The 13,840-nt window shown below is 46.2% G+C and overlaps 1 protein-coding gene across 1 annotated transcript; it reads left to right on the top strand.

The window, feature by feature from the left end:
• The first annotated feature begins 1,041 nt into the window (after positions 1 to 1,041).
• On the top strand, positions 1,042 to 1,698 carry LOC126651477 (olfactory receptor 14J1-like). Its single transcript, XM_050337395.1, has one exon. It carries the CDS (start codon positions 1,042 to 1,044, stop codon positions 1,696 to 1,698), a length of 657 nt encoding a protein of 218 aa, XP_050193352.1.
• Positions 1,699 to 13,840: the final 12,142 nt, after the last annotated feature.

Below are 13,840 nucleotides of genomic sequence, written 5' to 3'. Positions count from 1 at the left end.
ATGTGTCTGTGGGAGCCAAGTGCCCAAGTGCCCTGCAGGCAACTTCAGGCTCTTCAGCTGTTTCCCTGGGTGTCCTGGAGGGCTGCAGGTGCCCTCCAGACAGGTACAGCTCTGCCATGGTATCTGAGTGCTGCACAGGATCCCTGTGGAGAAAACTCCTCAGCGCTAACTCCATGGAAATGCTCTGGGCAGCTGCAATGAGCATTTGGTGTCTCACTCTGGGAGGACAGAGATGAAAAGGTGAGGAGTGTGTCAGTCTGTTCTTTGGGCACGGATTCCTGGAGATCTGTGCAGTTTCTGTGTAGGGGAACAGTTGAGTGTGATGCTCCTGGAGCTCAAAGCTGCCAGCACAGGGCAGCTGAGCACAGACTGATGGGCAGAGCAGCTCTTCGGTCTGCACTGAGGGACCGTCCCTGTGCCCTCAGAACCCAGAAGAATTGACTTGCAGTGCGATGGAAATGTCTGGGATTTCCAACATCCACAACCACTTTTAACTGTGGCAGATGCAACTGGGAGAACAAACACAAGGAATTCAGGCAGCAACAGCCAGAGCTCAGGGGAGGGAGCTGCAGAGAGGTCTGAGTGAGGACAGAGAGCCTGAGAGTGGGGTGGCTGTGAGATGTGTCCTGTTTGGCTGCAGCAGGACTGCAGCACTGACTTTTCCTCAGCAGATCCAAACACTCTGAGGAAGCAGCAAATGCCCAACAGCAGCTCCATGGCCCAGTTCCTGCTGCTGGCATTTTCAGACAGGCAGGAGCTGCAACTGCTGCACTTCTGGCTCTTCCTGGGCATCTCCCTGGCTGCCCTCCTGGGCAACGGCCTCATCCTCAGCGCCGTAGCCTGCGACCAGCACCTGCACACCCCCAGGGACTTCTTCCTGCTGCACCTCTCCCTCACAGACCTGGGCTGCATCTGCACCACTGTGCCCAAAGCCATGCACAACTCCCTCTGAGGCACCACAACCATCTCCTACACAGGATGTGCTGCACAGGCCTTTTTCTTTCTATTCTTCATCTCAGCAGAGTTTTCCTCCTCACCATCATGTGCTACGACCGCTACATTGCCATCTGCAAACCCCTGCACTACGGGACCCTCCTGGGCAGCAGAGCTTGTGCCCACATGGCAGCAGCTGCCTGGACCACTGGGTTTCTGAATTCTCTGTTACACACAGCCAATACCTTTTCCCTGCCCCTGTGCCAGGGCAATGCCCTGGGCCAGTTCTTCTGTGAAATCCCTCAGATCCTCAAGCTCTCCTGCTCACACTCAGGTTCCTTCAGGGAAATTGGGCTCATTGTTGTTACTGCCTGTTTAGCATTTGGTTGTTTTATTTTTATGGTTTTCTCCTATGTGCAGATCTTCAGGGCTGTGCTGAGGATCCCCTCTGATCAGGGACGGCACAAAGCCTTTTCCACGTGCCTCCCTCACCTGGCTGTGGTCTCCCTCTTTCTCAGTACTATCATTTTTGCCTACCTGAAGCCCCCCTCCATCTCCTCCCCATCCCTGGATCTGACCCTGTCAGTTCTGTACTCAGTGGTGCCTCCAACACTGAACCCCCTCATCTACAGCCTGAGGAACCAGGAGCTCAAGGATGCCATAAAGAAAATGATGACTGGATGTTGTTCAGGAGCAAAAAACTGCATCTTTTCTTCTGCAGAACACTCATTGTTTAACACCGTTTGGGCCCAGCCTGCCTTCTAATACTTTTGATTGTGGTGGGAGTTGGGGGTTTTCATGTTATATTCCTCTTGTTCTTGTCATTAACACTGAAATTTAATTCTTTATCCCATATATAATTCACTCTCTTCCTTTTTTTTTTTACTCCAAAAATGTACTAATCTTGAATCAGTCTCTGTGTGCATTTAAACTAAATAAAAATTTGTGCAGCAAGGTATTTGTCAAACATCCTCCCTGTGATAGTTTGTACATGAAGGATTCACAATCTCTGAGTGTAAGAAACGACAGAATTTCTTTTTCCTTCATTCAAGACCTACCCTGAAGCTAGAGGGCATTTCCATGTTTGCAGATGTGGAGGTGAAGAGATTCCCAGCCCTGCCAGGGAGCACCAGAACTGGGTCTTTCCAGAGCTGCTCTCTCTGCACTCCCCCCTCTCCTTTGCTGTCCGTGTCCAAGGCCTGAGTGCTCTGGCAGCTCAGTCACTGTCCTGCTGTGTGTCAGTGCTGGGACCACAGGCAGGGACAGGCCCTGGGCACTGCTGGGACAGGGCTGGGCTCAGCACCAGCACTTCCATCAGCAAAGGGCTTCCCCTGCAGGCAATTCCTGAAGGTTGAGGCATTTTCCCAACACTGGTATGGAGGAGAAGTCTAAGGAATAGACTCTGCAAAGTCTTGTTCCTGTGCTTGTTTCTCCATGGAGACAGTGCAGGGAGGGCAGGGACCCACTGGGACTGCAGGGCCTGAGGGCTGGCTCAGATGTTGTGTGTTGGTGGCCAATGGGCAATGGAGATGACAAAGGATCTCCAAGTCCCCTGCCTGGGGCTCTGCAGCTTGTGCTGGCTCTGATGGCAGGGGAGGACTTGTGTGTAGGGAATGAGGAAGTGCAGGAGAGCACAGAGGATCTGCAGGGACAGCCCGTCCCATCCAGTCAGCAGTGACTGGAGCCCTGGAGCAGAATCCTGCCCAGGGTGGAGTCACCCAGACAGAAAGTACTAAATCTTGCTGCGAAGTGGCAAAGAGAGCTCTGCAATCCCACTGGACACAGCAGTATCAGGGAAAACTCTTGCAAGGGACTTCCCTTCCCCTCAGTGAACTTGCACAGGTCAATAAAGAGCAGCCCCCCAAGCCATGTCCCAGCTCTGGAACAAGGCAGGGCCCCTCTGAGCACCCTCCATGGCCTCACAGGAGCATCTGTGGGAGGTGCTCAGTGGCAGGGAGCACCATCAGCTGGCTTTTAAGTCCATGAGGTTCCTCAGTGTCAGAATGGCCCCTTGGTTCCATGAGGTTCCAAAAGGTTTCAGGGTTCCTTTTCTTCCATGAGGCCTCACATGTCAAAATGGCCCCTTGGTTCCCCCAGATCTCAGTGTCCCTGTGTTCCTTTGTTTCCAAAAGGCCCTGCAGTGTCACAATGGCCTCCTGATTCCAGGTGTTTCTGCAGTGTCACAATGGCCTCTTTATTTCAGGAGGTTGCCCACTGTCCCTGGGTTCCTTTGGCTCCAGGGGGCCCTGCAGTGTCACAGTGGCCTCTTGATTCCATGGGTTTCCCCAGGGTCACAATGGCCCCATAATTCCAGGAGGTTCTGCAGTTTCACAGTGTCTCTTGATTCCATGAGGTTGCACAGCATCAGCACAAAGCTGAACCCATCCTGATGGAAGATTTGTGGAAGTTTGGAGGAACTGGGACAAAAAGGATAAGATAATTGGGGAAGGAAGAGGAGATTGGCCAATAGAGAGGAAAGATTTTGATGAGGTAAAACCAGGTTCAGGGAATGCTGAGGGTGCTGAAATACTGACTGTGCAAACATTCCTGATGGACCTTTACTCTATTTGTAACCTCAAGCCCTAACACTACACAAAAGTGATGCCCCTCCAACTGGAAGGAATCCACTGCTCTAATCCCAACCTCAACCAGATCCTGAAAGCAAAACCCAAACCCAGATCTCCAGACTCTTATTTCTCCCCTGATGCCTATTCCAATCCAAAACCTGTATTGTTAGTATGAAAAGGAAAGCTTTAATCCTGACCCAGCCCAAAACCCCAGTCATGAACCAGACCCTGCCAGCAGAACAACAAACCTGCCAAAGTTCTGCCCAATCCCCACCCTGAGCTCTAAAGCCCAAGCCCTGATCATGAAGCACCCCCACAGCCCTTGGGAGCAGGGCAAGGACCTGCAGGGCCCAGAGCAGCCCCAAGGGGTTGGCAGAGCAATGGGAGGGACCCCCAGCAGAAGGGCCTGGGCTCTCTCAGGGATGTCCTGGGGCACAGGGGCTCAGCATCCAAGCCAAGAAGGCCAAGTGCCCATGGCAGCAGCCAGAGCTGGGGGCCAGCAGAGCCATCAGGGAGGGCCCAGAAATGGTGCTGGGAGGGGGTGGGAAAGCAGGAGGGGTGTGTGCAGCCTGCAAGGCCAGAGGAGCAGCAGGGCCAGGGGAGCACAGCCTGCAGCAGAGATGGCCAAGGGCTCTGGCAGGGCTGCAAGGCCCAAAGGCACCCAGGCCTTTGTGCCCTTGGCTCTGGCAGCTGCCTCTGCCCCTCAGGCCACCACAAGCAACTTTCCTTTGTCTGCCTGCACTCCTGGCCTGCAAGGATCTGCTCCAAAAAGTCCCTGGGGAGGCTTTGTCAGTGCCTGCCCTCAGTGGGGCCCAGCAATGCTTCAAGGGACTGGGAGTTTGGCTTCTGACTTCTTGAGCAGCTTCTTCAATCTTCTCTCAATACCTCAGAACAATGAACTTTTCTTTAAACACGCTGTGGGGCTCATTAAAATAGAGACAAATTATTTTCATTCTAATTATCTTCATGTTTTCAAGGCTTCAACAACTAATTGGAGTTGTTTTGTAGTTTAACTAAGGAGGAAGATTTTAAAGTGGACGTCAAAAAAAAATATTTTTTCCATGAGAGGGAATGATTTACACAGAGCCTTGGGATGCAAGAGGGTCAGGTTGCAAAGGATTTGGACACAAAGATAAAGTGGCAAAGGAGATTAGTAGGACTTAATTATTTACCAATTTTACAGTTATCAAGTGATTCAATAGTATTTGCTAAAATTTAACAGTGACTGAATTATAGATTCCTAATAACAACACTCACACCACAGTCAGTTCACACCCACATCCAGGCAGAAATGTAAATATCCGAATGTGTAAAGGTTCCTTGTATGTATTTTTGGTGCTAATGTAGAGGATATGCTGCAGCCCTGAGAACATAACCTTATGTGGCTAACTAGAGGATATGCTGCTATGAGAATAAAATCTTAAGTTTCAGTTGTGAAAAAATGATCTGTTTTTCTGATGGCCTTCTGATGGTACCAGGATGTGAAAGATTTACCAACAGAAACAGTAGCAAAACTGGATATAGAAAACAGGGTCTCAGTACCGGCTATCAGAGTACTTCGTCACAAAGCGCCGGACTGCCCAAGAGAGGCAGGAAATGGAAGCTTACGGGAGCAGTGACCATGGGAAACACGGCATCTGTGCAAGAAAAGGCGACATTAAAGTTAGTGTTAAAATTAGGAAAAACAACAGAGACAGAGGTTAAGACTGTTGATTTAGAAGATTTGCTGCGGTGGGGACAGCAGAAAGGGTTTTTCCAAGACACAGATCAAGTGTTCTCTCTCACTGTGTGGAATCAACTGGGAGACAACCTGTGGCAATCTATCCGTGCAGGAAACACCAGTGTAGCACGTCTGGCATCTGTGTGGGATGTCTGTGCTAGAATGCTGGAACAAGGTCTTGTGGAAGCAGGAGCAGTTCAAAAATTGAAACAAGTTCTTTCGAGCGGAGGGGAGGCTGCAGTAGAAGTGCTGAAAGCCGCAGCAGCGATGCCGAAAGCCACCCTGAAAGATAGGAGGGTCCCAATCGCTTCGTTTCTTACGGAGGATATAAATTTCTGGAATGGTAATCTTATTGTTCCATCTGCACTGCTGACACCCACCGAACAGGCATCTGCGTCCTTTCCAGTCCCTCCGTATAAACCTCTCAAAAAACCTGAAAATGTGCCTTGACCGAATGATGATAGTGACATGGAAATAGATGATCCAGGTCCTGTGCAGCAGGATACTGCCACGGCACAGGATCAGCTTCACCCTGATCCTATCGTGCAAGAAGTGCGGAAATAAAATAAACACTTTAGAAGACTTGTTAGAAGAAATGTGACAAATAGATACCAGCTCTGCAAGTAACAGGAAAATTCAAAAAATGTATGATAAAGCAGCGTGGACTATCAAAGAGAGTTTGGATTACTTAGGGGAGTCAGCAACTGTGGAAAAGAAAACAGAACCCCTTCAGACAGAACCCATTCAGCAGTCTTCTAGCAAGACACACAGAAATAAAAAAAAATGATGATATTGCAAAAATCAGGAGAACCTTGTGGTGGACTGAAATGTGTGTGGAAGATGGATCTATGTCTTGTCAAGAGGCAGATCAATATATTCAAGACCAATACAGAGGAATTCCTGAAGAACAGATAGAAGAATATAAGGCTATGAGAAAGCAGGGCAGTGATTGATATCAAGGTATGCAGCGATTGATGGATCCTCCACGATCCCAGCAGCAGGCAGTGATATGTAGTGTCAAAAGTGGGAACACTCCTAATCGGCCACCACCACCACCAATGGATCCTGACTGTTCACTAGGACATCGCTGGAAGGGTGTGATTGAACATGCAATCCTTGAAGGGTATACACTGCCTTCTTCTATTACTGCTTACCCTGTACTTACAGACCTGCAGGGACAAAGACGATGGGCACCCCTGGATTGGAAAACAATTAGAGAAGCACAGCGTGCCATCATGCAATATGGACTTGATAACAAATATGTACAACAAATGTTAGAACAATTTTTCAAAAACCAAGTCCTTACTCAAACTGACATTAAGGCTGTGATAGAAATGTTTTTGATCCTACACAACAATTGTTGTTTTCCTGAAAGATGGAAGGATAAGGTACGGATAGCTCAGGTGGAAAACCTGAGTAGAGGACCCAATGATCCACTGACTACTGCTACTGAAGACATGCTTTTAGGACAAGGGCAGTTTGCCAATCCTAATGTGCAAGCTGCATCACATCCAACTATATTACAACAAGCTCAGGCCCTTGCTTTAGCAGCTGTAAAGGAAGTACCACAGATCGGACAACCAGTGCCACCTTAGAGTAAGATAATGCAAGGCCCCAATGAACCATATATGGAATTTGTTAATTGACTAAAAGAAGCCATCGAAGCATCTCCGAATCTTACCCCTGATGCCAAGGGTGCAGTTGGAAAAGACCTGGCTGTGCTTAATACAAACAAGCAATGTAAACAAGTTATAGCTGCCTTACCAAAAACAGCCACTTTGGTAGATATGATTGAGGCCTGTTCAAGAGCACCAATCATCGAAGAAGAACAGTGAAAAGCCAACATTCAAACCAAGGCACATGCTAGTGCATTAGCAACAGCTTTGAAGCCTATATACAGCAAGGACGAGGGTATCATGGAGGACAGGGAAAAGCAGTATGTTACCAGTGTGGACAAGCAGGGCACCTGAAGCAAGATTGCCCCAGGAAACCAAAGCAACCAGCTGTTACAGCTAATCCTGAAATATCTTCTACAGGCACCTGTAGTCAGTGTGCTAAGTTTGGCCATCGAGTTCACGAGTCCTGGTCAAGATATAAGAAGGATGGAACTCCACTTTCGGGAAACGGCCAGAGGATTGACAGGTCGTGGGGCGCCATGTGGAGAGCTTTGCAAAGCAGTGGCTGCTTGACCGTGGACATGACTGCTCGGATGCCTTGCAGCTGCTACAGGTTGATAACGAAGGAATGCAAGAAAACAAAACCCAGCTGTCCTGGTAAATTAAAGGAAGAACTGTCTCCAGCAGGAAGATGTTATGATTTGGACACTGATACCTTTAATTAGAATGAAACATAACAAGTCTTGTTTTGAGTTCTGTTCTTTGGGAAAGTGTTCTGTTCTCTGGGAAAGTGTAGCCTTCTGATTTTTGTTTTCTAAAGATGTGTAGAAAAATAGGTTTCTGTATCTATAGCAAATCCTTGTAGAGAAAACAACCTACCACCCTCATTCTGACCAATGCGAGCATTGCATGCTGTTCGCAAAAATACCATATAAACCTTTGTAAAATCTTTAATAAACGAGACTTAAAGCAATTTTCTGCTCGTGTCTCCCAGCATTTTGCGACATTTTGGCGCCCGAAACAAGGACCGCATAAGTCCCGAAACAAGGACCGCGTAAGTCCCGAGCCAAGGACCGCATAAGTCCCGAACCTGTACAGAACAAGACGCTGAGGTGGACAGACCTCTTGCAGCGGAGGTGATCGCAAGGACAGTGCCGATCGCATGTCCCGGATCCCTGGTGTCGTATAGACGAGCCTGGCTGTTACGTGCTGCTGAATCCTTGAAAAGCTGCAAAGGCGCGCCTCGACAAGGTATGGAAAGGGAAGCAGCATATCAATTGTTTGGGGATTTCTTAAAAAAGAAAGGGTTAGCAGATATTGACTATAAGAAGGAATTACTTTTTTTATTAGATTACGGTCACTCATTAGGGTTTTTTGTTAATCCTCATGCTGTTCACTCTTTAACAGAGTGGAGGAAATTTGGAGATGATTTATGGACGAGGGTTATTGATGAGGATAAAACAGCGAAAAAATATGCAAAGCTGTGGCGTAGTGTCTATAATACTTTACTGCAGCATGAAGCAGAAAAGCGGGCTGTTGAAAAGGCTGTAAAAATTAAAGAGGAAAATAAGTCTTTTGGGGAAACCTGGTTTTCTGAATCTACAACACCGCTACCCCCTTCGGTTTCTGTAATACACATACCGAATAACCCCATGCATCGCGGTGAGTCCTCGGGAGTAAATGTTTCTATGGAGAGCAATGCCGCTGTACCAGCGGCGCAGCCGCCGTCTCCACCAGCGCGGCTGAGCCAAACCTGCGGCAGCGGCTGCGCACCGCCGCTACCACCATCGGCACCGCCGCCGCTCCCCCCATCGGCGCCGCTGCCGCTTCCCCCCCCTTCTCCAAACGCTGTACCTACGCCCAGCTATACGCCTGTCCCTGGGGCCGATAGTGGCCTTGCGGAGGCTATGGCGCGAGAACGTAGGGAAGCGTGGGCTGCATTTGCTCAGCACTGCATGCAGGATGGGGATATGGATGGTTTGGCTGCTGTAAATCTGGCTTTCCCTGTAACCTATAACCCGGGACCCCCTGATGCTCAAGGCAATCCTCAAACTGCCATCACAATGACACCCTTGGATTGGAAATTGCTTGCTCAACTTCGTAGCACTGTTAGTCAATACGGTGCAACCGGGGAGCCCACACGCCAGATTCTTGATTACTTATGGAGCACTCAGCTCCTTCTGCCTGCTGATTGTCGCACTATCGCCAAATTGTTGTTTTCTCCCCATCAATTGCTTTTGTTTAATGCACATTGGCAAGCTATAGTTGAGCAGTCTGTAGCTACACAGAGAGGACCAGGCGATCCTTTACATGGAGTGACGATAGAAGAATTATTAGGTATAGGTGCTTGGATAAGAGTTGAAGCACAAATGCTCCTTGGGGCTGATAAGATTAGAGAGGTGATGCGCTGTGCTCGTAATGCAATCGACCGTGTTAAAGATCCCGGGGGAACTCCTCTATACATGAGCATAAAACAAGGGAAAGATGAGCACTTTGGAACCTTTATTGATAAAGTAGCCGAGGCAATTATAAAAGCCGGCGTTCCTGATTACCTTAAAGGAGCCATTCTAAAACAATGCGCATTGCAAAATGCTAATCCGGCCACTAAAACAGTCATTAGCACCCTAGGCTCTAATTGGACTATTGAAGAGGCATTAGAGAGATTAGCTCAAACCCCCACAGGCACTCAAGCCTTCCTAGTTAACGCTTTAAATAACTTAGGGGAAGGCTTGAAAAAACAAGCGGAGAGTAGTCAGACACAAATCTTGGCTGCCCTTGCGCCTCTTCAAGTGATGACAGCAAAGCCACAGAAAAACCAAATACTTCTCGATTAAAATGTTACCGTTGTGGAGGATCAGGACACATGAGAAAATATTGCTCAGCTACAGGAGTGTGGTGCCAAAACTGTAAATCTCCATCGCATAACACTAATGCCTGCCGTGCGGGAAACGGGAGACAAAGCGCGAACAACAAGAGCCGCGCTACGACACAAGTAGCTCTCCCCACAGCAGCAGCGTTCTGCGCTCAGCCTCCACCCTCCAGCCTGCAACAAGCGGCAGTCTCGGACTTGACTTGGCAGCAGCAATAGATACTATTCTTTTTACTACCGAACCTCAAGCGATCCCCACAGGCATTCAAGGACCATTAGTAATTGACAATAAGATCCATGGGAGCTTTATTAGTAGGACGCTCCTCACTTTCACTGGCAAGCTTGTTTGTACTACCGGGAATAATTGATGCTGACTATACTGGGGAGATTAAAATTATGTTATACACCCTTTTTCCGCCAGTAAAAATAACTCAAGGTCAACGTATAGCACAGTTAATTCCTTTGCCTCAGTTTACTTCTGAAATGTGTCCTATTACAAAAAATGATCGTGGAGAAAAAGGATTTGGCTCTACCGAGCATAATGTATTACTGACTTTAGATCTTTCTGACCGACCCAAACAACCGATTACTTTGCAATGGGAAAATGAACATTATTGTCTTAATGCTTTACTGGACACAGGAGCTGATACAAGCATTATTTCACCTGACTATTGGCCAAATCATTGGCCCCTTTTTCCAACAAATACAAACCATAGGTGCATTACAACCTGGCATACCAAATCCAGCTTTAATCCCACAAGATTGGCATATTCTAGTCATTGATTTAAAAGACTGTTTTTTCACTATCCCGTTACATCCTCGAGACACCCAGCGTTTTGCCTTTACCCTGTCGGCTCTCAACAGAGCATCTCCAGATTCCAGATACGAGTGGGTTATTCTTCCACAAAGCATGAAAAATAGTCCTACGTTGTGTCAACTCTACGTTGCAACTGCTCTACAACCCATCCGTAAAAAATTTCCTACCTGGATTATCTACCATTACATGGATGACCTTTTATTCGCCACAAAGGACCCCTTTCAATCGAATGATACCCTCGAAATTCTCAGAGTGTAAAAGAGCACCACCTTGTGGTCTCAATCGAAAAAACCCAACACACCTGCCCTTGGAAATATTTAGGATGGACTTTGACCAACAGAATCATTTGACCACAAAAACTAATGTTACAATCGTCCATAAAAACTCTCAATGACATGCAAAAATTTATGGGAGATTTGCAATGGTTACGTCCCATCATAGGCATTCCTACTGAACTGTTGTATAAACTACGTCATCTTTTACATGGCACAGATCCAGCAGCACCAATTCATTTAAACTCTGACGATTACTCTGTTATTAATACTATTTGTGATCTTGTTTTGCAGGGTTTGATCTCTCGAAGGATCCCTGATGTACCCCTATGTTTATGTTGTTGGATGGGTGATCTTTTTGCTATGGGAGCCATTGTCCAGCAAGTGCCACCAGATACCTCTCTTAAAAAAGAAGGGGGAGTACTACGTGAAGTAATAGTCTTAGAATGGGTCACAGTAGGTGCTGCAGTCGCTATGTCCTTTTTTGTTCCAGGTGTCATGGCTGCCCATAATTGGCGTAACATTAAAAATCTTGCCTGTTTTGCCGTCCAAGAGTTTAATGTTACATCTAATATCTTGGATGAATTGTTACATGATGTGGACAGCATTAGGCATGCAGTCTTACAAAATCGTGCTGTTGTTGATTTCCTTCTGTTGGCACAAGGTCATGGCTGTAAAGAGTTTGAAGGAATGTGTTGTCTGAATCTCTCTGATCATAGCGATAGTATTCATGCTCAAATACAAAAATTACGTAATCACTTTAAAGATATTACTGTTAGCAATAGTTGGTTAGACAGGTGGCTTACTGGCTGGGACATCTCTGGCTGGCTTTTAGACTTAGTTAAGCATGGTATTGTGATTTTCCTTGTTATAGTATTACTTTTACTGTTTCTTCCTTGTTTTTTACAATTTCTACAATCCAGGATCTCCAAGGCCTTAAATGCAACTAACTCCTCTCTTGTCGTGGTTAAAAAAGAAGGGGGAAATGTGGAGAGCTTTGCAAAGCAGTGGCTGCTTGACCGTGGACATGACTGCTCGGATGCCTTGCAGCTGCTACAGGTTGATAACGAAGGAATGCAAGAAAACAAAACCCAGCTGTCCTGGTAAATTAAAGGAAGAACTGTCTCCAGCAGGAAGATGTTATGATTTGGACACTGATACCTTTAATTAGAATGAAACATAACAAGTCTTGTTTTGAGTTCTGTTCTTTGGGAAAGTGTTCTGTTCTCTGGGAAAGTGTAGCCTTCTGATTTTTGTTTTCTAAAGATGTGTAGAAAAATAGGTTTCTGTATCTATAGCAAATCCTTGTAGAGAAAACAACCTACCACCCTCATTCTGACCAATGCGAGCATTGCATGCTGTTCGCAAAAATACCATATAAACCTTTGTAAAATCTTTAATAAACGAGACTTAAAGCAATTTTCTGCTCGTGTCTCCCAGCGTTTTGCGACAGCGCCAGGACACACACACAGAAAAAGCAGCATCAATGATGATTGACACTGGGTCAGATGTGACCATTGTACCAAACGGGTCTTGGCCACATACCTGGCCTCTAGAACCAGTTAACACAATGGTAACAGGTATTGGTGGAGCTCAGCCCACCATGATCAGTACACAATTCATACAGCTCTGTGATGTCACTGAAGGGCATATGGCCTCTGTTCGCCCATATGTCCTTCATACTAACATTTGGCTCATTGGAAGGGATGTCCTTAGTCAGTGGGGCATGATCTTAACTACAAATTTTCAGTAGCGGCCATTGATGGACAACGAACCCTGAAATTGACATGGTTTACTGAAAAACCTGTGTGGGTGGATCAATGGTCTCTACCAGATGAAAAGGTCGCACATATTGAAGCTTTGGTAGAGGAACAGATAAAGTTAGGTCATTAGGACCTTTAACCAGTCCTTGGAACACACTGGTGTTCACTATTCCAAAGAAATCAGGCAAATGGAGATTATTACAAGATTTACAAGCTGTAAATGTTGTGATGCAAGATATAGGAGCATTACAGCCTGGGATTCCATCATCAAATATGTTACCTAACAATTGGGAACTGATGGTCATAGATCTCAAAGACTGTTTTTTCACTATTCCTTTGCACCCCATGGACTGTGAAAAATTTACTTTCTCTGTGCCAGAAAAACATTGTGCTTGACCAACGCAACGATGTCATTGAGTAGTTGTCCCCCAAGGTATGAAAAATTCTCCTACCATATACCAATGGTATGTGGACCTTACTTTGCAACCCTTATTGAAACAATTTTCCAATCATCTGATCTATCATTACATGGATGATCTGTTAATCTGTGCAAAACAATTAGCACAGCAGGAAATGTTGAGTGCATTACAAGCTGTACTCCAACCATATGGGCTGATAATAACTCCAGAAAAAATACAGATCACAGCACTGTGGAAATATTTGGGACTGCAAGTTACTCTCTCTACTGTTCGACCTCAAAAACTCCAGATTCATGATAGCATTCACAGTGTGAATGATGTGCAGAAATTACTAGGAGATTTACAGTGGGTTAGACCCATCTGTGGCATAACAAACACAGACCTGAAACCTTTACTAGATATACTCAAAACTGGTAATCAATTAACAGAAGCTTAATCATTGTCAGATGCTGGAAAAGAGGTCCTACAGACAATTGAGCAAAAATTAGCACATGCTTTTTCAGGGCGATTGCTTCAAGATAAACCTGTTCAACTTATCATTTATAATACAAACACAGAGGTTGCAGGAATACTTTACCAGTGGGACACGACACAAACAAATCCTTTGTGGGTCTTAGAATGGGTTTTCCTTCCTTCATCATTATCTAAAACAATTGTTACCCATGTAGAAGCATTAGGACTTTGTATACAAAAGGCAGTAGATCACTATTTACAAATGTCTAGGAAGTATCCAGATGAAATTGTTGTCCCATTAAGACAGGATCAGATTGCAACAACAATTTGCATAAATAAAACATTTTCCCTTGCAGTAACAGGTCTTTCTGTGACCTTTAACCTGTCACTACCCATCACACCCACTGTTCA

Source organism: Myiozetetes cayanensis, unplaced genomic scaffold (genome assembly GCF_022539395.1).
Source record: "Myiozetetes cayanensis isolate MyiCay16 unplaced genomic scaffold, myiCay2020 scf625, whole genome shotgun sequence".
Classification (NCBI taxonomy): domain Eukaryota; kingdom Metazoa; phylum Chordata; class Aves; order Passeriformes; family Tyrannidae; genus Myiozetetes; species Myiozetetes cayanensis.
Note: the sequence above shows the minus strand (reverse complement) of the source record. Positions and strands in the feature narration are given on the sequence as shown.

What these genes read in the sequence shown, in the direction of transcription:
- LOC126651477 (XM_050337395.1), top strand. Translation starts at nt 1,042, where the DNA reads ATGTGCTACGACCGCTACATTGCCATCTGCAAACCCCTGCACTACGGG.